The 23,303-nt window shown below is 33.9% G+C and overlaps 12 protein-coding genes across 12 annotated transcripts; 5 read left to right on the top strand and 7 right to left on the bottom strand. All coding sequences in view use genetic code 12, as the record gives it.

Moving 5' to 3' along the window:
* Positions 1-1,087: 1,087 nt before the first annotated feature.
* Positions 1,088-2,614, top strand: SHE3 (She3p; the record flags this gene model as incomplete). Its single annotated transcript, XM_049408359.1, has 1 exon — positions 1,088-2,614. The coding sequence occupies one exon, from the start codon at positions 1,088-1,090 to the stop codon at positions 2,612-2,614; it is 1,527 nt and encodes a 508-aa protein (XP_049262375.1).
* A 160-nt stretch (positions 2,615-2,774) lies between these two features.
* J8A68_004403 (uncharacterized protein) lies at positions 2,775-4,046 on the bottom strand (the record flags this gene model as incomplete). The annotated part of the gene is made up of 1 exon (XM_049408358.1): positions 2,775-4,046. One exon carries the CDS (start codon positions 4,044-4,046, stop codon positions 2,775-2,777), a length of 1,272 nt encoding a protein of 423 aa, XP_049262374.1.
* Positions 4,047-4,256: 210 nt separating this feature from the next.
* On the bottom strand, positions 4,257-7,142 carry SEC5 (exocyst subunit; the record flags this gene model as incomplete). The annotated part of the gene is made up of 1 exon (XM_049408357.1): positions 4,257-7,142. One exon carries the CDS (start codon positions 7,140-7,142, stop codon positions 4,257-4,259), a length of 2,886 nt encoding a protein of 961 aa, XP_049262373.1.
* A 186-nt stretch (positions 7,143-7,328) lies between these two features.
* J8A68_004401 (uncharacterized protein) lies at positions 7,329-9,476 on the bottom strand (the record flags this gene model as incomplete). The annotated part of the gene is made up of 1 exon (XM_049408356.1): positions 7,329-9,476. One exon carries the CDS (start codon positions 9,474-9,476, stop codon positions 7,329-7,331), a length of 2,148 nt encoding a protein of 715 aa, XP_049262372.1.
* A 617-nt stretch (positions 9,477-10,093) lies between these two features.
* On the top strand, positions 10,094-10,594 carry J8A68_004400 (uncharacterized protein; the record flags this gene model as incomplete). The annotated part of the gene is made up of 1 exon (XM_049408355.1): positions 10,094-10,594. One exon carries the CDS (start codon positions 10,094-10,096, stop codon positions 10,592-10,594), a length of 501 nt encoding a protein of 166 aa, XP_049262371.1.
* A 187-nt stretch (positions 10,595-10,781) lies between these two features.
* Positions 10,782-13,805, bottom strand: J8A68_004399 (phosphatidylinositol-3,5-bisphosphate 5-phosphatase; the record flags this gene model as incomplete). Its single annotated transcript, XM_049408354.1, has 1 exon — positions 10,782-13,805. The coding sequence occupies one exon, from the start codon at positions 13,803-13,805 to the stop codon at positions 10,782-10,784; it is 3,024 nt and encodes a 1,007-aa protein (XP_049262370.1).
* A 147-nt stretch (positions 13,806-13,952) lies between these two features.
* J8A68_004398 (uncharacterized protein) lies at positions 13,953-15,332 on the bottom strand (the record flags this gene model as incomplete). Its single annotated transcript, XM_049408353.1, has 1 exon — positions 13,953-15,332. One exon carries the CDS (start codon positions 15,330-15,332, stop codon positions 13,953-13,955), a length of 1,380 nt encoding a protein of 459 aa, XP_049262369.1.
* Positions 15,333-16,590: 1,258 nt separating this feature from the next.
* On the top strand, positions 16,591-18,957 carry J8A68_004397 (uncharacterized protein; the record flags this gene model as incomplete). Its single annotated transcript, XM_049408352.1, has 1 exon — positions 16,591-18,957. The coding sequence occupies one exon, from the start codon at positions 16,591-16,593 to the stop codon at positions 18,955-18,957; it is 2,367 nt and encodes a 788-aa protein (XP_049262368.1).
* Positions 18,958-19,354: 397 nt separating this feature from the next.
* On the top strand, positions 19,355-19,981 carry SBA1 (Hsp90 cochaperone; the record flags this gene model as incomplete). The annotated part of the gene is made up of 1 exon (XM_049408351.1): positions 19,355-19,981. One exon carries the CDS (start codon positions 19,355-19,357, stop codon positions 19,979-19,981), a length of 627 nt encoding a protein of 208 aa, XP_049262367.1.
* A 187-nt stretch (positions 19,982-20,168) lies between these two features.
* Positions 20,169-20,879, bottom strand: J8A68_004395 (uncharacterized protein; the record flags this gene model as incomplete). Its single annotated transcript, XM_049408350.1, has 1 exon — positions 20,169-20,879. The coding sequence occupies one exon, from the start codon at positions 20,877-20,879 to the stop codon at positions 20,169-20,171; it is 711 nt and encodes a 236-aa protein (XP_049262366.1).
* Positions 20,880-21,058: 179 nt separating this feature from the next.
* On the top strand, positions 21,059-22,528 carry J8A68_004394 (mitochondrial 37S ribosomal protein uS2m; the record flags this gene model as incomplete). Its single annotated transcript, XM_049408347.1, has 1 exon — positions 21,059-22,528. The coding sequence occupies one exon, from the start codon at positions 21,059-21,061 to the stop codon at positions 22,526-22,528; it is 1,470 nt and encodes a 489-aa protein (XP_049262365.1).
* Positions 22,529-22,641: 113 nt separating this feature from the next.
* J8A68_004393 (uncharacterized protein) lies at positions 22,642-23,088 on the bottom strand (the record flags this gene model as incomplete). Its single annotated transcript, XM_049408346.1, has 1 exon — positions 22,642-23,088. The coding sequence occupies one exon, from the start codon at positions 23,086-23,088 to the stop codon at positions 22,642-22,644; it is 447 nt and encodes a 148-aa protein (XP_049262364.1).
* Positions 23,089-23,303: the final 215 nt, after the last annotated feature.

Genomic DNA, 23,303 nt, shown 5'->3' with positions numbered 1-23,303 from the left:
TTGCAGCCATTTTTAATCAACGCGCGTAAACAAATTTTCATATACAAATTTTGCAAATATCTTTACAAATTGTAATAATAATCAATAGAAATCAAGAAATTCCATAGTAAAGTTTAAATATTACTTTGCATATCAGTACTTTAAAGCAAATTGAGAAGTATAAGAAGTAACCGAAACCAATTGTAGCTATTCTTATCGTTCTTTTTAAATCCCCGGGATAGCAACTGGGTCCACAGTCCCGAGGCTGCAACTAATGAAAATGTAATCTGATTAGAGTCAAAGAAGCTTTATGTAAGTTATTGAAGGCATAGAGGGAACATTAATATGATTTACACATATAATTCAATTTAGAGATGAGGAGGGTGGCAATATATGATCTATTTATAGGAAAATTAAGAAATATGTTTGATAAGAATATTTCTGCCAACAAAAAAAGACCCCACAACATCACATGCAATAGATGATAAGAATCTTCATATATAAATCAAATGTCAACAAATAGATTGAATATATTCATTGATCTAATGTATGATAGTATCTTCTAAATATATATTCTTTAAATGTTCATCTATCTGATAGGTTGTGTGTATAATGTTCATGAGGTGTGTATGTGTGTGAGTAAAATTAATAATATTGACATATTTATAACTCACGTGATAAGTAAACATACCAATTTCCTAATTGGGAATTATTACGAATGTTGAAAAAAAATTTAGACGAAACAAACAAAATTTTTTTTTTCTTCGATTCGATTTTTCAACATAACAAATTTCTTAACTTTCCATTTTAACTTTTTTATTACTTTGCAACCCACATCCTTTCTTAATTTGAACGCTTTCGTTAATTTTACTTTTGTATTTTATTCAAATCATTTTATAGAAAAGATACAAAAAGGGATAAACCTCAAAAGACATTACCCTTTCATAAACTTCACCTTCCATTTATTAGATTGACCAATCAACACCAACGCGTCAACGTCAACATCAATAATATTAATAAAGGGTTTTTGCCGGAAAGTTTAATTCTTGACCCAATCGAAAACAGATAGAAACATATAGAACAAGTAAGTAAACCAGAGTAAACCAGAATGGAAGACACAAGTATGACGTTAGTTAACATTGCAACTTCTTCACCAACAAAAGTGAGTAGTTCTTCAAAAGTTATTGAATCATTACATGCAAAAATTGACATGTTAACTGAAGAACTTTCTATAACTAAAGCTAATTTAGAAGAAATAACTAAAAAACATCAAATTTCATCCAAAAGATGTGATTCGTATGTTGATCAATTAGCTAATTCTCATCATGAAAATGATGTTTTAACTGCATTATTAAAACGTAAAGAACGTAGAATTATTGATTTAGAAAATAGTCATAATGAATTAATCGATATTAATGAAGGGTTGAAATTAAATTATAAAAATTTATCAATTAGATGTGAAAATTTACAAGAAAATAATATGAATTCAATGGGTGAATATGAAAGATTAAAAATTAGTTATGATGCTTTATTATCGGGTCAACATGAATATAAAAATTATTATAAATCTCAAATAGATCATTTACAAAATGAATTTGATAAATATAAATTAGAATCAGAAAAGAAATATCAACTTTTAAATCAAGATTTAAATAAAAATGATAAAGATATTGATACTTTATTAGATTCATTGGTTAATAAAAGAACTAAAATGGATAATATTTATGTTTCTAAAAATAATCAGATTTTAGAATTATTATCTACATTAGCAACAGCAACAAAACTTCATGGTCAAGAATCTAAGTCGGTTTTGGAACAAAATGTCAATGTAATTAATGAACTTGTGGCGATGTTCCCGGATATGGAACAAAATTTACAAACGCATCTTCAAGCAACTGTTAATATCGATGAACTCTTGGGTGAGACTCAACAAGTTTTGGAAGATCAAGCACAACTCGAAGATGAAGAAATATCACTGCCAGTAACTTCCACAACCAATATCAACACCAGCACTACCTCAATTTCTAGAAATAATACCCTCAAAAAACGAAGAAATAGAAACTCAATCAGGATTGAATCAAGAAATGTCACTCCGACAGTGAATAACAATATCATCAACCTACCGAAATCAAGAGGTGTCGGTAGTGTCAAACCATCGGGCGCAAATTCTGCAGCTAGTTCTCCTAGATTGTCAATGAATGGAGAATTTGAATCACATGGAAATTTCCATTCTGATCAAGAGAATACTAACAATAATAATTATACTCATCGTAGATCCGGGAGTGTGAATTATCATCGTCGTCAATATAGTAATACTGGAAATATCAATTATACTAATAATGGTAATAGTGGTTATGGAAATGGAGGTGGTAGAGGTAGAAATTCAAGTAATGTAAGTGCGAATGGGAATGTAAATGGATATGGTCATAACTATAATAACAACGGCAATGCCAATTATAGTTACAACAACAATGCCAATGCCAATTATAACAACAGCAATGGCAATGTCAACTACAACAATACGAACAGCAATGGTAACAGCAACAATAACAGACAGAAGAGACGGTCATATACACAGAATACAAATAAAAGAAACTCACAAATGTTTGAACATAATCTAGCATTAACTGGATGAACCAGTTCTCCTTATCTATATTTATTTGATATCCGAAACTCAGGTTGAAAACATATAGTTTTCTTTTTTTATATAATATTATCATTAATTATATATTATACAATCAGTTTATACAAGAGAATATTGATAGAATTATTATTATTAATTAATTTACCTTTTTCTAGATTTTGAATACATTTATAGTCCCGTCTTCATATCCCGTAAACAAGAGATTTGAATCTAAATTCTGATTCTTCTTCCGTCTAATCAATTCCTTATAACTCTTCTTCTTCCCCCTCTCCCCATTTTCTTCATCATCTCCTTTCATCGAGGATATGACCATATATGATAACTTCATTTCTCCCTTCACGTTCTCCTCACTCTCATCCACCCCACCTTGATTCGTCATCACAGTTTTGATCCGGGGTAAACTTCGCTTTAGATCCCATTCACAGGCTTTAGTTTGGCTGTCATATCCCTCAATCATCCCGTTCCAATATCCGACCACAATCATATTACTCGTGTCATGGGTTTGGATGGATTGGATCCCACTTTGATTGAGCTTAATAGTTTCTTCCGTTGAATGGATGATGATTTTCTTGCCCGTAGAGCCCGAGATTAGACCCATTTTCGAATCATACGTGAGCGAGATGATAGGGTTTGGCGAATGGGTTGAATTGTGATACATTAGTTTGATTTGTGGGTCATGGTTTATGATCGTCCTATTTGTTTCTTTGAACATCTTACTCAATCCGCCACCAGTTGTTCCATTGGGTGGTTTTGATGATGATGAGGTGAGAGTGCTAGCGGAAGTTGGTTGAGGATTGAAGGTGATGGATATACCGACTATATCCCCCGATTCATATCCTAGATATATCACATCATTATTGGAAATATCATGGGTCATCTTCATTATGATTCCGAAATCCCCACGGGATCCAATCTCGCCATCTACTTGTGGTTGTTTGTGGACTAGGTTATATCCGCTATAATTGGTAATCACCCGAGTTGTCATCTTCCATATCCCATCCGATTTAGATAATTTATAGACATCAAAACCGTTCGAATCAACACTGGCCGGGGTCATCAAATATCCATTCTCTCCATTTGATGATTCGGGTATCCAAATGATATTGGAAAAATTCACAGCATTGACAGGCATACAATATTCCAATCCATCCCGGTCTTTTTCGATTTTATCTAGATTCCAGATCTTAATCTCCGAATCTCGAGAATGTGACAATACATGACTAGAATCGAGTTGTATAAGTGTGATAACGTCCAGTTCGTGGCCCTGCCAACGTCGTATTGGTCTTCTTGTGATTAGGTTCCGGAGAATGAGTAGTCCTGTTGTGTCGGCAGTTATGAGTTGTTGGGATTGGGGGAGTGGGAGGATGGTTGTGATTGATGCTCCATGGGATCGGAGTGAGAATTGTAGTTTGGGAGGTGTCATGGTGTTTGGGTTGGTTGGGTGAATGATGATGACCATTGGATTGTTGATATTTCGATTACGTAATCTGAGACAAATTGAAGATGTCTGGAAAAATCAACAGGTCGTGTACTTTGATGCAAATTATTTTTGCAGCCTAAGATTCATTCAAAGTAGTTGAGCACTGAAGAGAAAGGGTTACACTGAATAACATACATTTCATTATAATTCTATCTAAAAACAACTAAATTCACTTGAAGAAGAATTCAAATTATCTTGTAGCACCAATTGGAATTGTTCCTGAGAATAACTAAACGCATTCTTACCAAATTGTTCATATTGTTCATCAATTGTATTCAATAAGATTTGAATTATTTTCAGACAATTTTCATTCAATTTCAAATTTCTTGAATTATCAAATACTTTCAATAAGAAAGTTGCATCTAATTTCAAATTAACCAATGCAATACTTGAGATTTCAAACTTTCGTAAATTATCCAAGATGGTCTTGATTAGACTTAATTGAAGTTCATTTATGATTTTCACAAATATGGCTAATGCGGTTAATGGTTTGATCTTGTTGATTAATTTGACAAAATGAACTAAGATTTTATAAATAAATCCGTCAATTCTCAATTCTTTAGGTTCGAATTTGGTATTAAAGAAATTATTGATTTGAGTATTGATGTATAATTTTTCATTAGTTAAAATATCATCAATAATTGTAATATTGGCTTTATCTATATCAGCAAATAATTTCAAATTTTGTTTTTGTAAATCTTTGAGATATAATTGATCAAATTTTCGAATTAATCTAGGGAATATTTGACTTGACAATCGATCTAAATTATTCACAGTTAAGATTTTAAATATTTCAACATCACAATTTTCTTCCAACATATTTTGAGGTACTAAAGATCTTTCAATATTATATTTTTTCATTACTGAATCCACTAATATATTCAAACTTCTCATAAATTGAATTTCAATACTTACCAAGATTCGCTTACTTGGATGTGCACTTACAATCTTAAATTCTGATTGTTGATCTTGTTGTTTTTCCTTTTGGAAAATCAATCCAGCAATGTTAATTATAACATACATTTGATAATATTCAATAATACTTACAAATTTAGTATATTTGGCCACGGAATCATTGATTGTATGCAAAGCAATTTCTTCTTCAGTTTTCCAATCTTCTATATCATAAAATTGACTACAATCATTCACCCATACAGCACAAATTGCTTCAATTATTTTTTGATTGATTTTGGAACTATATGACTTTAATGATTTCAAGGTTTTATTAGTGTCAGGATATTTGGTGAGATTTCCAATTGTACCCACATTTTGACCAAAACTGGTAAAAATCCGATTTAGCTTGGTGTTGATTTTAGTTAGATGATAAATTGCTGATAAGGAATTGGTATAATATGGAACAAATTGTTTATAGAATCTAGGTGAAGATTCCAATTGATTATTGGAATTATTGGATTCATCATCGTCAAATAATGTAGCTAATAATAGCACGACTTTGTTAATTAAATCAATTATAGAATCTCTAATCTTACATTCAGGATCAATTCCACGTTGTTTTGCATAATATTGATAATTACTCAAACATTTGTTTAAATTGTTCAATAATAAATGATCAAGGAAATCAATAAAATTGTACAATACTAACCAAGTTTCATTCACCAAAGGCAAATCCAAAGAATCACTATTTCCAAAAGCTTCTTGAATGATAGTGATTCTTTCGTCGCTTGTTTTGGCATCCGTCACTTCATCTCGATAATTCTTATATTTTTCAGAAATATAATTAATATGAGAACCAGATTGACGATTCTTATTCAATGAGTTTATATAATCCAATAATTTACTTTGCATTAACAAAAATTTATTATCAAATTTGGAAACTTTATATTCAAAATTTTTGGAAATAGTATCAATCTGTTTAGCTAAAAATTCAGAAATTGGATTGGTTTGAGTTGAAGGATTTAATTTAGATAAATTATCAATCAAAGAAATAAATTTGGAGTTCTCCTTGAATGTATCTGAAAGTGCATCATTATCTAATGTAAGTAATTCCTTATATGTTCTTTTGCTAAATTGTCCACGGATTTCATCTATTTCTTTGAATACTTTGGAAAGAATGGTTATCTTGATTTGTTTCTCTTGTTCCCATTCCTTAATAGCTTCTTCATTCTTCTCTTTTGTAAACTTAATCAAATTGGCATTTTGTTGACTTTCAAGATTTTCAAAGAATTTCCGTTTTTGAATTAAAAATTCATTATAATCATCAATAAGTTTTTCATTATTATGATTTGAAAGTGAATTTATTAAAATCCCAGGTAAATCAAAAAAGAATTTATTCTCCTTAATAAAATTAATCATATTATATAATTTAATTTCTTTATTCTTTTTATCTGAAATTGGTCTAATCATTAAAGATGTTGTAGTATTCATATTATTAATTGCTCCTTCTAATTCCTGGACTAATCCAAGTTCACCCTTTCCTGTCGTAGCACGAATCGCATGTTTTTCGGGATTAAATACTCTAGCATTATCTCTTTCCTTTTGGGCTTTAGTTTTCAGATTCTTGAATTCAACCAATACATCATCAATGGCTTTCTTACAATTTATAAATCGTATGAAATTTTGATCAATTGCCCCCTTTAATTCATTGGTATGACTATGAATATTATCCTCAAGGAAATTCAATGAAAAGTTTAATTGTTGAATTGGAGTATCATGATGAATAGTAGTTAAATATTTTTGAGAATTGAAGGATTGCGAACCAATTAAATAACTTTTGACCGTTGGATCCCGAGGTGAAGTAATAATACCCTTTTGTATTAAATCCATTACGACATTTGTACCTTGTCCTTTCAAAGGATCTTCTACATCTCTATCTGTTAAATTGAGATTGACTTTCTCTTGTTGATTAGGATTAACCAATTGATTTAAGATTGTGAATTGTTCTTCAACTGATAGTTTTGAGATTTCGTCAATGTCGGGATAATCAATTTCGGTGATATTCAAATGACTTAATTTCTTGGGAGTCAATGTCTTAACCCCATAAAATGACATAAGACAAGCATCATCAATGTCTCTATTCATAGTGCTTTGACTGTCGGGTGTTTATCTCCTTTGAATGGTTGAAACAAAGTTGTTGTTGACGAATGTGACTTTTTTTACAACCACATTTAACAGCGTGTCGCGACAAGCAAATAATGTCAGAAAAAAATACATTTTACTATACAATATTGATTTTAATTTACATAAATATACATACATACATCTTGTCTATCTCCAAAGACTATATTCTTGTTGTACTGCTTCTTCCTCCTCTACACCAGAAGCAACTGCGGCAACAGCAGCACTTGCAATAGAAGAAGGATCACTAGGGTCGGCAGCAGCACCCTTATCACCTTTACCCTTTTTGTTATTTGCAGTCAACGCAGGAGTAACACCACTACGTTTCACAGAACGAGTGGTTTTGGAGTCAGATTCTGGACGAGAACGAGGAGGTTTGGAAGCTGCACTGGTAACATCTGGTGGTCTTGAGGAATAATCCTCAATAAGCATGGAAATTAATTTATCAAATTTTAAACTCTTATGTTCTCTGATTCCACCTCTTGCCTTTTCAAATGCGGCTTGGAAATCGGCAGGTTGCCATCTACTGTAATCAGCTGCTTCAGGGTCTTGGTCTTTTATATTCTCTTGTTCATATAACATAGCGATATATTCCCAATTAATTTCACCGTCATTATCTACATTTAGTGCTTGAATCTTTTCAAATAACCACACTTTAGTTTGATTGTCCATATATGATGCACGAAGAGCAGCTTCACGTCTCACTAATTTAGACCATTTATAACGACATTGAATACGCGATCTAGTACCCTTCATTCTTTCACTAACAATTGTCCAATTGATTGCGACTGGAGTATTTTCTCCAACTTTTTTATCTTCCAGTTCTAATACTTGAATCATTTCATTGACAATTTGTTTAAGTACCTCTTCTTCCTCTTCCAGCCACCTATTCTCAGTTCTACTATCACCACATTTAACGTAATTTCTCCATCTATCACGACAATCCTCGGGCATTCTTCCCATGATTTCACCGATTTGCTTCCATTTACCAACATGAGTATTCCCCAATCTCCGCAACAAATCATCATCTTCTTTGGTCCATCTCGCTCTAACATCAAAAACATGATATTGCCTTCTAATATGTTTATATACGGAGGATCTTGATCTATATGGTAACACTCTGTGCAAAGATTCCCAGAAATTATCTTTTCTTCTTTCATTAGACCAAATTCTATTACACATATCTTCTCGACTCCATTTATTCATTTGACAAAATCCAGACATGAAATGAAGCAATGCTCTTTCTTCTTCGTCGGAAAATTTCCTGGGTCCTTTGCCCATTGGTTTTTCAGCATTTTTGGCATTATACCATTCGATTGCTGGAGTTGAGGCATCGTCAATCAAGGTTTCTAAGTCACTTAAATGATGGTATTTTTGAACAACTGTGGCGAAGGGGTCAACCTCGGGTTCTGGTTCTTGCTTGTGCTCCTCTGGTTGAGATTCATCTTTAGATTTCTTTTTCTTCTTTGATTTCTTTGCCTTCTTTGGAGCTGCATCAGAGGACGTAGCAGGAGCTGTGGTCGCAATAGTAGTTGCCGAAGAAGTGGCGCCGGCAGAGGTTCTGCTTGCCGTGGCTGCAGAAGCTGCCTCTTCTAATGAAGAAGCAGCATGGGCTAGTTGGGTAATGGCGGATAATGTTTCATCATGAGCACTGGAAACATTCTGTTCAATAGCATTGGCAGCAGCAAGAATTTGTTGGGCTTGGTGAGCTGCCAATCCTTGGTCTTGCGTACTATCATTCATATGCCTAACCAATTCACCAGCATCTTTCATGGCAGCTTCTAATTCATCTTGTCTTGCTAATTCTCGGGCATCTTTAATCGCAGCTTCAACTAATTGATCATGCTCTGAAGTACCCAATCCTTCCAAGTCAGGATCTATTCCGTGCGGATTCTTACGACTGCCCTTTTTCTTCTTCTTCTTTGGCTTATAACTACTAAAATCATCATTATGAGACATATTATCATCTAAGAATCCAGTCCATTGATTAAAGTCATAATCTTCTTGAACTTTCCTTTTGCTCTTTTTGGATGAACCTTCGCTACCAGTATAGTTGTTTGATGTTCCCAAAGTACCTCCAACATATCGCATAACGGCAGCTTCGACTGCATCGTTTATATGTTGGTTAGCTTTTGCATCTGACAAATCGACATCTGAATCATTTGTATCCTGGTCATTACCAACTTTTGAAGCATCACCTAAAGTGCTTTCGTCAGCTGTTTCTTCCTCATTAGCTTTGGATCCTAGTTGGAGTAATGCCTGAGCACCTCCAATCTCTTGTTGTCTTCCTCTTTGCATGGTTTAGATTCACTTAATAGGAAGTAGAATAAATTTTTGCAACTATTTTCCAATGATGGTGTTACCCTACTCTATGACAGTTTATTGTTTATCTTTACAGTAAACGTAGGGTAACCCTCATCTCTCAATTTTCATTTTTTTTTTTGTTTCCAGGGGATTAAAAAAAGGGAGCTGATTTACACTATGGTATCACGTTTACCCGTATAAATTTTGCAACCTATTGTTGGAAGAGAAATGCTGTCTCTCCCAACATACCCTGAATAGTTCAAAACACTGACAATACTTCCCGATTAGTCATTGATATACCTATATCGTATTAAATATAGAAAGTACAACCACAATACCTTCTGCTCCCATTTTGTTTGTTATGCCAACCACTCTAGTGATACAATTTGGGAGGGTGCAAAACCATTTTTGGCAATAATAAACCTGTCCTAATCGTATGATTATTCTAGCCTATAATCACTATAAAATCAATGCAAATCACCATATAAAGATTCAAATCAGATCCATATAATCCAGAAGCCTCAATAAGTAGTCTGATATCAAAGATGTACATTTTTACCACCTTATTCGCTATTTTATTAGGATGTGTTATCTCGCAACCTTATATCCTGATGAATCAAGCCCAGGGCCAATCTGAACAGTTTTATCTTGCTGCCTATATCCCACCTCTTAGAGATGGTCTGCCAATTCCAGATGAGAATTCTATTCGAGTTAAGCAATTTCAAAAGTTGGTTTTCCAAGAAAAGAAGGTGGTTTTGGATGATTCAATTAACGCACACAAGTTTGGTATCGATGGGGTTGTCTTGGCAAATTCAAGTTTACAACTTGTCAATGTCCCAAATATGTTTCTTAGAGTTGATCAGAAGACTGGCCGTATGAAGTTGTGTCCTAATGGTAAATCTTCTGTCGGTTTCAGTGTTCGTAAAGATAAATTGAATTACAATGGTCAAGACGCTTGGTCTGTTTGTAATCCTGAAGGTGGTGATTTTGGATTTATCTATCCTGGCACCTTGAAATCAAACGATAAATTTTGTAAGACGGGTGGAACTCAAATTTTTGTCAGAACTGTTGGAAAGAATGATGCCAGTGGTGCCCTTCCAGATTTCCCATAACATTCTAGGCAAGCTTTGGATATGAAGATGCTATATGGTCTTCATTTTTACTTCGTATACGTCTTTCTATAGAGATTGAAATTAATAGAATGTTTCTGAATTTACAACTTTTTCGATTGTAGACTCACAAAACACTTTTTAGAAAGCACATTCACGAAATGCCTATTCTCTACATATGTATTTCTAACTAACCACCCAAAGAAAAATAGTTATTCACGGTATTCAATCCCAAACACTTTGTCTCATCCACCCCAGTATAATCGCCATATAATCTCAAATCCTGAACGTTATACAAATGTGTTTCTGTTAAAGCATTCCCGCCACCATGTTTTGAATCCTCCGTGTCGAAAATGCCATTTGTATAATGGCGATAGAGATCATTGTCATCAATCGTAACTTTCACTCTTTGGGAATTGCACAAATATTCCGGAGAATTGACTGATTTACCCTCTGTAAGAATGGTAGAATAATCCCATTGAGATTTATATAGTTGAGAATCCTTCCTGTCGACCTCTGGTGTCATGATCAGTGAGTCGGCAGTGCTCTTATGTCCGTAATATTCATCATCCCGTTTCTCATTGTCATAGAGAGAATCCTCTAATGTCGAGATATCTTGATCTGCTTCGGTACTGTTACTGCCTTTTTCTTGATAAGCTAATTTCTCAATTTTTTTGGATATGAATTTCCTAATTGTCTTTGAGTATTTCTTATCTTTCCTTCGGGGCGATATCTTATCATTAGCGTCTTTTAGATATATATCATCTTCTTTATCAATCGGATATCCTTCTAAATACTTCAAATCGAATTCGCCTGTTTTAGAATCATCATATCTATTTTGTTTCCGAGAATCAAAAGGACTGTAATCAAAGACTTGATCATTAGCCACATTAGATGGGAAATACCTTGCATTTGAATTCATATTAAATTGGAAAATATCATCCAATGATTGAAATTTTCTCGGTACATAACATTCATTAAACCATTTCTCAGTACTATCAGGATATGGTTCCAATTTCCATTCTGGATCCCAAAATGGATTTCGGTTTTCAGTTGGGGGGCCAATTAGCTTAAATCGTGATCCGGACAAATATTTCTCATTAAACCAACGAGCATAACTTTCCATGATACGTAAATTATCAATTATCATTGTATTGTGTAATAAAAAATCTGTCTTATATTCCCATAATCTAGGATTATCAGGCGCATAAACATAATTTCCCAAGAATAAATTAATCGCTTCTTGTCTGTCTCTATCAACAAACGAATTCGAATACATTCGTTTAATACTATTGATCATATCTCTTGTATGTGAAGACCATTGATTTATCCGACGGTACGAATCCATCGTATTAACCAAATTAGACCCTCCGTATTGAACAGCAATTGTATCACCATGATCATGAAACATTTCAGTTAAGATATTGATTAAGTCAGAATCATAATCGAGATTTTGATCTTGGGAAATGAAATTCAAGCTTCTTAGTTGATGCGCAAGTGCTTCCTTCCCAATTATAAACTGTGCGGCATTTGTTCTGTCTAAACAATCAATACAATTTGTTCGTATGATTCCAGTTTGGACTTGGGTAGATTCGAGATCAATTCCGTTATGGAAGAATTGAATTTGGGAGACTGCAGATGAAGCTATTTTTTGCAATGGACCAATCACATCTAAATTCTTCTTGGAATGTCTAGACATATCAAACCCATGGTATTGGATTCTATTTCTAGCAGGTAAGAATTGGTTAAGGTATTTAATACAAGTTGTGAAATGCATACTTAATTTCAGCTCTCGAGGAAGTTTTTCCTTTTGTTTAATTAAATTCAAAATAATCAAAGGCAGGCCATATCTTTGAAATAAATTATTAAAATGTTTTGCTGAACTTTTATAAAATGGATCCGTCAAATTGATTTCAATAGGTGGTTTAGGTAGTCGACTATCTTGGGTCCAATACAATGGGATAGAACCTCGATGTTGTACAAAACTAGTATATCGTGGATTATTATAAAACCCATATCGACTATCGTGAAATGACGTCGTTAGCATATCTGATACGATCTGTTCAGTTTCAATTTCATTAGCAACATTACCTCGGTCATTAACACCACGTTTCAAAAATCTAGCCCCAGCAAAATGATGGGATCTTCTGGCAATTATGGTAATGTAAAACTTCCGCCCGAAGATTGAAATGTTGGCTTGATCTATAAATCCATGAATCATTGGTTGAAACCATTCATAAGTTGCAACTTCTTGGTTTTCAAGTATGGGTTTTAATAAAAGATTGTTCCAGACAAATCTCTCATTATGGTCAAAATTATTATATAAATCATTCTCGTGACTATGACTGGATCCAAATTGGAATTCAGTAGCCATTCGTTTGTTTTTCATGAAATTTGTTTGCAAAGTGTTTGTAATATCATACGAATAACTGAAATAGAATGTCTTACTTAAATCAAAATTCTTAAATATAGTCAGCAATTTTTCTTCATCGCTATACTTTTCAGGTTTTTTCTGATTAATATCTAGAGGAATCATTTTAGTTTCATCTATGTGATAAATAAAATGTCCTCCTAGAATTGCCACCTGTGAACATTTCGTGATAACTATCAATTCATATCCTCTTGTAAACTTAACCAACCCCAATAAACCATAACCATGGGCAATCTTATGTATCCCACCTTCAATGGATTCATCCAATCCATTTAATAATTCAATCATATCTTTTCTTGTATAAAAATAGTTCTTGTCTTCAATTATCATTAATTCCTCATGTTTGTCAGGATCTTTACCTATTTCCATTATTCTGAATAAGCTTTCTTTAGAATTGCTACCCACTATATACATCGTTGTTTGAGAATTATAAATGGTGAATCTCTGTAAGATGATTCTTCTGTTTTTAAATTCTGGGGTATCAAAAGAATCATCTTGGTTTCTACTTTCATTGTCTTCTTCGTTGGCGGTTTCTGGTACTGGAATATGATCATTTCCTCTAGTTTGAAAGTTTGATGGCTGCAGCGCAGAGTATATAGGTACAGGTCGGTCTTTATCAAAGTTAGTGTTGATTGGAGTATGGGGTATCTGTATGTGAGTTTTATTCTCCAGAGGCATAATTGAATCATTCAACAGTTTGACATCATGCTGATTTTTGATTATCTTCAACATCATCTTCACTTTATCTCCATCTTGATCTTTGATAGATTCAGAAGGTTTCATTAAATCCTGATTGACTCTCAATTAAAAACTGTAATCTTTTTTACCGCCATCAGTTAATTAATACGAAAAGTTAAAATGGATCAAATCTGCTGTCGCGACAATTATATAAGACACAAAAATAATTATATAAATACTCTAATTAGCTATTTACAATTCACCTACTATGGGTATCTTCCATTTTAATCCGAATTTATCGTAAGAGCATCTCTTCAAATTGGTTGAATTTGAATCTTGAGGTTGTTGATTCTGAGTTTTTCCCTTTTGTTCTTCCTCTTCATTCCAATCTAGTTCAAAATCACCAAACTTGTTTATAAATTGACGTCTTTGATAAATAGTACTAAACTTGAAATATGTCTTTTTAAATCTACTATTATAAAAGAATTGAGCATATTTCATTAATTTAATATCATCATACATTGATAGTTCTTCCTTTAAATCTTCTAGTGTTTCCGAATGCGAATTGAAATCTTGAAGAAATTGCTTATCATATTTATCTATTATAGCATATGGATCTCCGCCACCATAATAATTAGCTACTGATTGAACACTGTTATCATCAGAAACACCTCCATTCTGAACAAAGTTGAGTGCTTTATACAAGTTCTTTAGGAGGACATTGATGAAATATCGAAAATCAGTTTCATTCACCGTATAGTACATCAAATCATACTCATTGAATAATAGTGAAGGTTGTGAAATATCAATGAAATATATTCTGAATCCTGACTTAAGATACAAGCCAATCTCTTCCATTGATAATTGGATTTTCTGAAGCTTATTATGATATTGAGCAGGTTCATCTTCCTCTTCTGCTTCCCGACTTGTAGGTACATCAGTTATAGGACGAGGTGGTTCAGGAATGGTAAATTCTCCAATTTTTAAAAAGCAAAATTGGTTTTTAGGTAGGATATCATTTATATTAGTTGGAGGATAAAATGTTTGAACAATTGATTTATTATTAATTCTATCTCGATATTTGACTTCAAACTTAGTTGTCCCTAATCCACTTCCCTGTTTGATTGCTAAACCAATATTCAAATTATATGTACCGGGCGATAACCAAACTGACTTTGAGTATGATAACAAATAAGTTCTATTGATTTCAACATAATGATCAAATATATAGTTTGAAGGTTCATCAATCTTATAATCACTATATTCGGCAAATAATCGTTTATTCTTTAAAACGGCATAAATGTATCTCCAGGAATCTTTAATGTACATACAATTCAATGGATTTTGATTTTCAGGACTATCGAATGTAGAGGAATCTTCCAATTCTAATCTAGATGCAATTGCCATTCTTGCTTTATATCTAAATACGTCTAAACTCTTGATATATGGCTTAAGCCATGGTAATATCTTTATGATTATTTGAATTATATCTTTACCAAAAACACTCAAGATCTTATTATAATATAAATCATTATATAGCAAGTAGAAATGCGAATTAGTATACTTCAACGAAGATACGGGATCCATATAAAGGAGTTTCATTTGAATTTCCAAGGGTAGATCTGACAACATATTGAATTCGCCGTCTTGCTTTGCGTGATATAGCTTCTTGTCTCTTCTTTTAAGGTGTATCTTCTCTTTAAATTTTTGTGACAAATTAATTAATTATTGTAATTAAAACAAATATCTTCAAAGTAATTCCAGCACATGACTTTTTTATAAAAGCATAACTACAAATCTGTGGAGTTGTACAGAATCAAAGAAACCGTTTTTAAAAACTTGAGTGCGATTACGGAATTTTAATGGAATGTTTAAGCGCTGCACATTTTTTTAATTTATGTAATAATGTTGCGACATTATTCGATACGACATTTAATCTTAATGTCCTACTTTAAGATGACGTCATCAAATGAACTTTTTCTTTCATCCCCCAGTCTGATAATCTGACCATACTGACTTGTTTGAGTCAACACTTAGAATATGAAATGGCCCAAGACAAACGCCAGCAGGAATCAGACTCGCCACGAAAGAGAAAAAGAAGGAAATTAAATTTCTCAATCTAAATACTGAAGTAATTGAGCTATAATTTACTTTATATCCGATGATTATCTTGATACATACGTTCCCATTCTAGGAGAGTATGCGGTCAAAAAACTTTATTCTTTTATCGAACAAGTCTATAAACTCCTGAGTATTCGAAATAGAGACTTCAGACGTCCATCAAGAGCATAATGTAAGTTCGACCAACTAAAGTTTTACCCTAACACAACATTGTTCGATTTTATTAATCTCTTAACCTCCTAAAAGTTTGCTAAGATAACAAAAGATCCTCAGAAACGCCTCTCAAAAACTTGGCTGTTTGTTCTTTATATTTGAGGATCTGTTTAAGCATGTTGGTTGGTTTCTTGACATGAGTTGTGAAAAGAGAGAATTATCGGTGATTTCTTGACCAAAAAACCCGACTTAAAGTCAACTTTTCAAAAACCTCATTTTCAATGAGAACTCATTGAAGATTTCTGAGACCTTTGCGACCAATCTACTTAGTCTGGAGAGATCATTCTTATGTTCTTGACAATGGGAAAGTGTGATAACATTGACAATTACAACTTGCAACCAAAAATTCAAACGAGCCGCACAAATAAATCACCCGTTTGTCACATGATAAATTCTTGTCAATTGGTAGCACCTGTGAAAATACAAAGAACATTGAAATCTCCCAACGTAGGAATATAAACAATGAATGGTTAAGATAATAAACATTTAGAGGCATATTTCTACATCTGAAAATCGGAGCATATACCGAAACTTACTTAAATGATATAGGTACAAGATGGATCAACAATGGAATGAACAACTATCATACTCGACACGAAAGAGACAAAGAAGAAGATTTGAAATATTTCATCTACCTATTGAAGTAATCGAGCTTATAATTTCCTTCATACCCGACGACTGCTTGGAAACTTATGTCGATATCCCATTCTTAGGAGAGCATGCTATAAATAAGCTTTATCGTTTTATCGAAATTGTTTGGTCGCAGTCAACATATTCTGAGGGGACGTATTATACGCCAAATGCGTTTAGCTCTATTGCAATACCAAAGCTAGATGATGGAACTTCTTTATCAAACCTTCTTAATGAAGTTGATGCTTGCGGCGGTTCATATAAACAGTTAAAAGTTAATCAATTTGTTCAATTAAGGAAGAAATATAACACGTTTAAACCGAAGATTGTTTATTTCAAAGACTACATGCAATTTGTTTGGTTTCATGAACGATATCCTGATATATTAAGACAATTGCCAAGAATAGATTTTTCATATGGACAAGGCTACAAACTTCCACCATCACTCTTTGATCCGTCATACAAAGTTTTTAGACTTTCAACTAAGTTTGGAGGTGGTTGTAGACATCCGGATGTTGCCAATGAACATCGATTTCACACATTATTGTCCAGCATCTCGTCACTTACTGCTTACTTTTTTCCATGGTTTACTGATGAAAGTTGGCGTGAAACTTGGGGAGTCAATCTTCAAGACTTAGAGTTGAATAAAGCTGACCTGGATCAACTACCTCGTCTTTTTCCTAATTTGAGAAAGCTAAGATTGACAGATAAAATCAATTTATTTCAGACACGTTTCCCTCGCTTGCCATCAAAACTACAATTTTTGCAAATATATATTTCTGAATTAGATGAATTGGATGTTTCCTACTTAGAAAACTTACGCGAATTTGTGGCTGATATTGGTTGTGGTTTTGATGAATTAAGCAAGTTCAAGTTTCCTCTAGGAATTGAGCTGGTGATCTTATGGGGAATGGAACTTAGTTCTCGTAACAGCTTAGAAACCGCGCATAGTTCTCCTTACCGCCTAGAAAGCTTGGATAGTATTGAGTTGTACACTAATTTAAAAGAGTTGCGGATAGGACATGGCAACATTAGCTTAAAGACGACGGCATTTAGCAATATTTCCTTGCCTTCCAGTTTAAAAACTCTTGAGATCTTGCTATTTGACTTTATTAAGCAACGTGGTTCTGCTGGGCCACGTGTAACCTTTGATGAGAGTTTTCAGATTCCCAACAATTTAAGGGTCCTTAATCTAGATGTTTTCCAAGGATTGTACCAACCAGAAAAGTTGACATTTCCAGACTCCCTAAGGGTTTTAAAAATTTCAAACAATGGGCTCCAAGATGCTTGGGATGAATCGGTTCCAGAAGAAAATTGGTCTAGTGCCAGATTTCCAGATTCCCTTATCGAATTGAAACTTCATGTCCCTAAGGTTGATGGAGTTGTATTACCGAAATCATTGCGAAGTTTGGACCTATATTCATTTCTGCCCATATCATCTATAAGTTTTCTTGATTTGAATGAATTAGTTCAGCTTTCTGTTGCATGGAAGGGAATGGAGGAATTTGTATACAAATTACCATCCAGCTTGCGGACTTTGGATTTATCTGATAATTACGACCTTGACACAATCATCATTCACGCACCTAATTTGAAGCGAGTGGAATTGGCGAACACTAAGTTTGAAAAGATTGAGAGATTGAATTTTCAATTACCAGATTGTGTCGAACTGCTTTCAGTAATGCCAAGAGGTCTTGATCCAATCGAGCCCGGAGACGCCCTTGACATAATGGAACCAAATGTTTTGCCAAAGCAGTTGAAGGAGCTATATCTAACTAAGTACTATATAACTGCTAAGTTATTAGGAGAAATGAAATTAGACTCCTATAAGAACCTAGTGAAGTTGGACTTACTGGGAAACAAAATTAGGTTCTTGGAGAGAAGTTTTCCCTTGTCGTTGCGATGTCTAATCCTTGATGGAAATCCGATTTCCACGTTGTCTGACCCTAATGTTTTGTCCGAACTAAGTAACTTACAAGAAATACGAATGTCAGAGACCAAGATCAATCAGTATTTGCAATCAGAGGGAATGACGTTGAAATTCCCACCATCATTGAAGATCTTGAATCTTTCTGATAATAAACTAGAAGCCGGTGTTGCGGCCAATATAATTTTACTGAATTGTTGTGAATTGCAGGAGTTGTTCTTGAATAGAAACCCAAACATGACAGATGTTCAAATTATTATAGACACTGTCAAGTCATCAAGCCCAGATATGGTCGAGATGTTGTTGGACTATCATGTTAAAGAACATGTCAATGAAGAAGGTGCTAAGTTCGTTACGTTTCGCTAGAGTTCCTTTTTGACTGCAATTTTGTTCGAGTTATTTTTAGATGAGAAATCAAGATTTCTATATTTATGGACCTTATAGACTTTGTATTAACAGCTGTCAATCTATATACAGCAAATCATCATGAACGAATCATTTTATAAATAAAGAGGTGAAACTGTAACATCTTGCCCATAATTCTATGTGCCCAATATTTAAAACCACGTGAGCATGAAATAAGGTAATAAATCGAAACCTACAGAAACAGAAAGAACACTTTTCCTTCGGTGACACAAAAAAACAAAATCTGGAAAAATAAAATTGCCCTTGGGCATTTTTCAATTTAACTTTCTCCTTCAAGTTCTTCTTCTTCTTCTTCTTCTATACAATTCCAATTCAAATAAAATAAACATAGAGAATAATGACAACCACACAAATTCCACGAGTTCTTTGGGCACAACGTTCAAATGAAGACGATGCTTCTAAGAATGTTTTATATCTCACGGTAGAAATGCTTGATTATACAGACACCAAAATAGATTTAAAACCAACGTATTTAAAAGTAGAAGCCAATTCTCCAGATAAAACAATCCATTATGATTTAAACATAGATTTCTTTGATGAAGTAGATCCAGAACACTCTCATGTTAATACCGAAAATGGATCTCATATCTTTATGGTTATTAGAAAGAAAACTATTAAAGAAGAATATTGGCCAAGATTAACTAAAGAAAAGTTGAAATATCATTTTATTCACACCGATTTCGATAAATGGGTTGATGAAGATGAACAAAATGAAGCCGCTAAAGTCGATGATGAATTAGGTAATATGATGAACATGGGCGGCGGTGGTGCTGGTGGACTCGATTTTTCACAATTAATGGCAGGTGCAGGTGGTGCTGGCGGTCTTGGTGGAGCAGGTGGTCAAAACTTTGATATTAGTTCATTGGCAAGTCAATTGGGTCAAGCTTCTGAAGGGGCTCACGAAGGCGAAGACAACGAGGATGATGGTGAAGAAGAAGTGGAGAATGCCAAAGCCGACCAATAAATAGCTTGAATACTGACTAACCGTCATTGAGTATGCAAATTGCTAAAGAGAATACAGTATTATATCATGTTTCTTTTCTTTAGACTACTGTAAGTTAATATACGATACTTCGTAAATCTCGAGTGTTTCAAGGAAAATGTTCTTTGAACAATTGATGCTCAATAACTCTATAATGCTACCTACCTAATCAGACTACCTGATTCGTATAAGCATCTTGATTAACTTTCTCAACCCATTTCATAAATATTGTTCGCAATGAAATGTAATCCCCTTCACTTTGCTTGTCCTCCATCTCCAAATTGGTAAGTCTTCTTTGATTACCACTTACGTGACTCGAACTTTTACTAATCTTCGGTATCGATATTTTCCAAAGCAAAGGATCTTCTTCGTATTCATTAGAAACAACACCAGGGACAGATTCATTTATAACCACCTCAAACCCCCAGTTTTGTTGACTAATAAATAAACCATGAAGAAATTTATTTAATTCCTTAGCTGAATATAAACCAGGATTAGGAAGGAATCTATTTGGAATGTAATCATGACCAACCTCTACAAAGTGAGTGAATACTCCATATAATGCTACAATAATCTCATCTTTTGTACCTTGAGAAGAAGATAGCAAATTTGCGAACCAATCATATAAGTCCTGCCATTGTTCAATTAGTACAAGTTGGAACTTGTCTATTTCATGAATTAATCTAGGAGTCAAGGTTTCGCAAAGTTTTAATTTATAAGAATAATAGACTTCGGGATCAACAACCAATATGTATCCTTTGGTTATTTTCTTTTCGGTTTTATTAGTTTTCTTCAAGATCAAGGTAATGAATTCTTCTAAAGTGACTGATTCATGATAATACCAAAGCATCAACCTTCTTATATTTACTATTGGGTCCATTCACTATGGTTGGTTGTGTATTCTTCCTCCTCACTTGTTGCTGTAAACCCAGTTGCCAATGGTCGTGCGATCAGGTTCAAAATTTTGGGTGAAAAAAAAAATTCATGAAAAATTTCTTTCATCAAATTTGAATCGTACTCTATTGGCTCTCAAGAAATCCTCTCCAAGATTATAGGACAATGATTAGATATTCAAGAGCATTCATTAGGGCTCCTTTGAGGGTTACACCCAATGCTACGTCCTTGCCTTTATTGAGAAGGTATAACAACACTAAAGCACAACCTGATGCTGATACACCAGTTGAGACGAAACCAATTGAACCAGCACCAGTTGAGACCGAACCAGTTGAGCCAGCACCAGTTGAATCGAAAGTAGAAGACAAACAGAGCATCTCAGAAAAGGATCAACGTGAAAAAGAACTTGCTGAAATGATTGCCAGAGAAGAAATTGCTGCCGCAAAAGCAAAGCAATTGAGGATGTGGCAACAAGAAAGTATTGAATTAATTTCAACTTTAAATAAAACTCCATCCGCTTTGCTTGAACAAAGGTTACAAAAATTACAAGAGAATTTAGAAAAATTACCTAAAAAGAAGGTCAAACAATTAGATCAAGAATTAGAAGAATTCATGATGTCTAAATTGATATTGCCAACTGGAGAAGCAGCCAGAAGACCATGGATTAAACAAGAATCTACTGAAGGAGATTCAAATGGAATTTCAGATGCACAGGTAACTACCCAAACAACACAAGCTTCAGGGTTTGCTCACGTAAAAGCAACCCCAGAATATAAACCATTTTCGGAACAAGAATTATACATTAGACAATTGCATCATGCTAGAGTTTCTGGGAAGTTAGGGTCATACGTAACAAACCCAAACAAGAAGTCCCCAAGGAGAAATGATCCTACTCTTGAAAATTTAATGGCTGCTGGATGTCATTTAGGTCATTCCACTGCTAGTTGGAGACCTTCTACCCAACCATACATCTATGGTAAATATAAGGGTGTCCATATCATTGATTTAAACAAGACAATACCTATGTTGAAACGTGCATGTGATGTCATTGAAGGTATTTCCAGAAAAGGTGGTATCATCTTGTATGTTGGTACTATGAAGAATGATTTTTTGAAACGTCAAATAGAAAATCTTGCCTATGAGACCAAGGCATACTATGTAACAAAAAGATGGATTCCAGGTATGATCACTAATCATAGTGAAGTTATTAAGCAAATTTCCGCTCCTTCTAAAATGACAGTTGATATGGGTGATAAAGCAATCTTTGCCAAACATCATGAATCTCCACAAGTTCTCAAACCCGACTTAGTAGTTTTATTGAATCCAGTTGATAATAGAAACTGTGTTAAAGAATGTATTGCTACTAATATCCCTACCATTGGTTTATGTGATACTGATATGGAACCTTCTTTGTTAACTTATCCTATTCCAGCTAACGATGATGGGGTCAGATCAGTTAGTTTGATGTTGAAGATTTTCTCCAAGGCTGCAGAAGAAGGACGTAAGGCAAGACTCGAGGCATTCGATGTATATAAAGAAGCTCTTGAGGAATTTCACAAACGAGAAAAACTTCCTGAACAACAAGGAACTGAGCAAAGAAGGGTAGAACACAACCAAGCTCCTCAGCTCGAGTAAAGAACGCCAAACGCAAAGGCTGCCATAGAGAGATAAAGCAGGAGATGTAAATACTCTATTGTACATAGTCATAATTTAATACACTAACTATCCTGTATACTAATCTAAATTAACTAATAATTCATGGGAATGGTTTTGTTGCTTGCCTGTGTCTTCGAACTCCCTCCATCGCTCTCATTAGCTCTTTGTCTTTTCAACGTGAGTCCTTTTCCTTCAATCTCTTGAAGGAAAGCTTGTTTATGAATCATTTGTTCATCAACGAAATTCCTAGTTGCTATATCATTAACGCTGGAGACACATGCTTCATCCGCTTGTTGAATAAGTGTATCTTCGTCTATTTCAATTAAATTTAGATCAATCGCATTAGGGGGCTCGACTTCTTCGTTAATCGACGGAGTTGCTATAATGGCTGGTGATGAACTGGATTCTATTGAATCTAAGAGTTGCTTTTCAAACTCAATGCGATTCTTGATGATGTATGATTTTAATGATGGTGACTGTCTTTCATTTGGTAAATTCAAATAATACTCTATTAATTCATCTGCAGTTAACGTAATCATCTGCGACAGAAGCAACAGAAGAAGCTGAATTTGATAATGCCCTGCTTTTTTCTGGACATGAAATTTTTCCCTTCTGATCGATACAGTTTAGGACAACATGTTCTCAGCCAGATTGCACTTCTAAGAGGTCAGGATAATAGAGTAAATGTCAATCTAACGATCCAATAGAAGCCAAACATCCAGCAGATGTCAGACATATTCACCTTCAAATTCAT

Source organism: Hemisphaericaspora subhashii (genome assembly GCF_019202705.1).
Source record: "Hemisphaericaspora subhashii strain CBS 10753 chromosome Unknown scaffold20, whole genome shotgun sequence".
NCBI classification, from domain to species: domain Eukaryota; kingdom Fungi; phylum Ascomycota; class Pichiomycetes; order Serinales; family Debaryomycetaceae; genus Hemisphaericaspora; species Hemisphaericaspora subhashii.
This window is presented reverse-complemented; position numbering and strand designations above follow the sequence as displayed.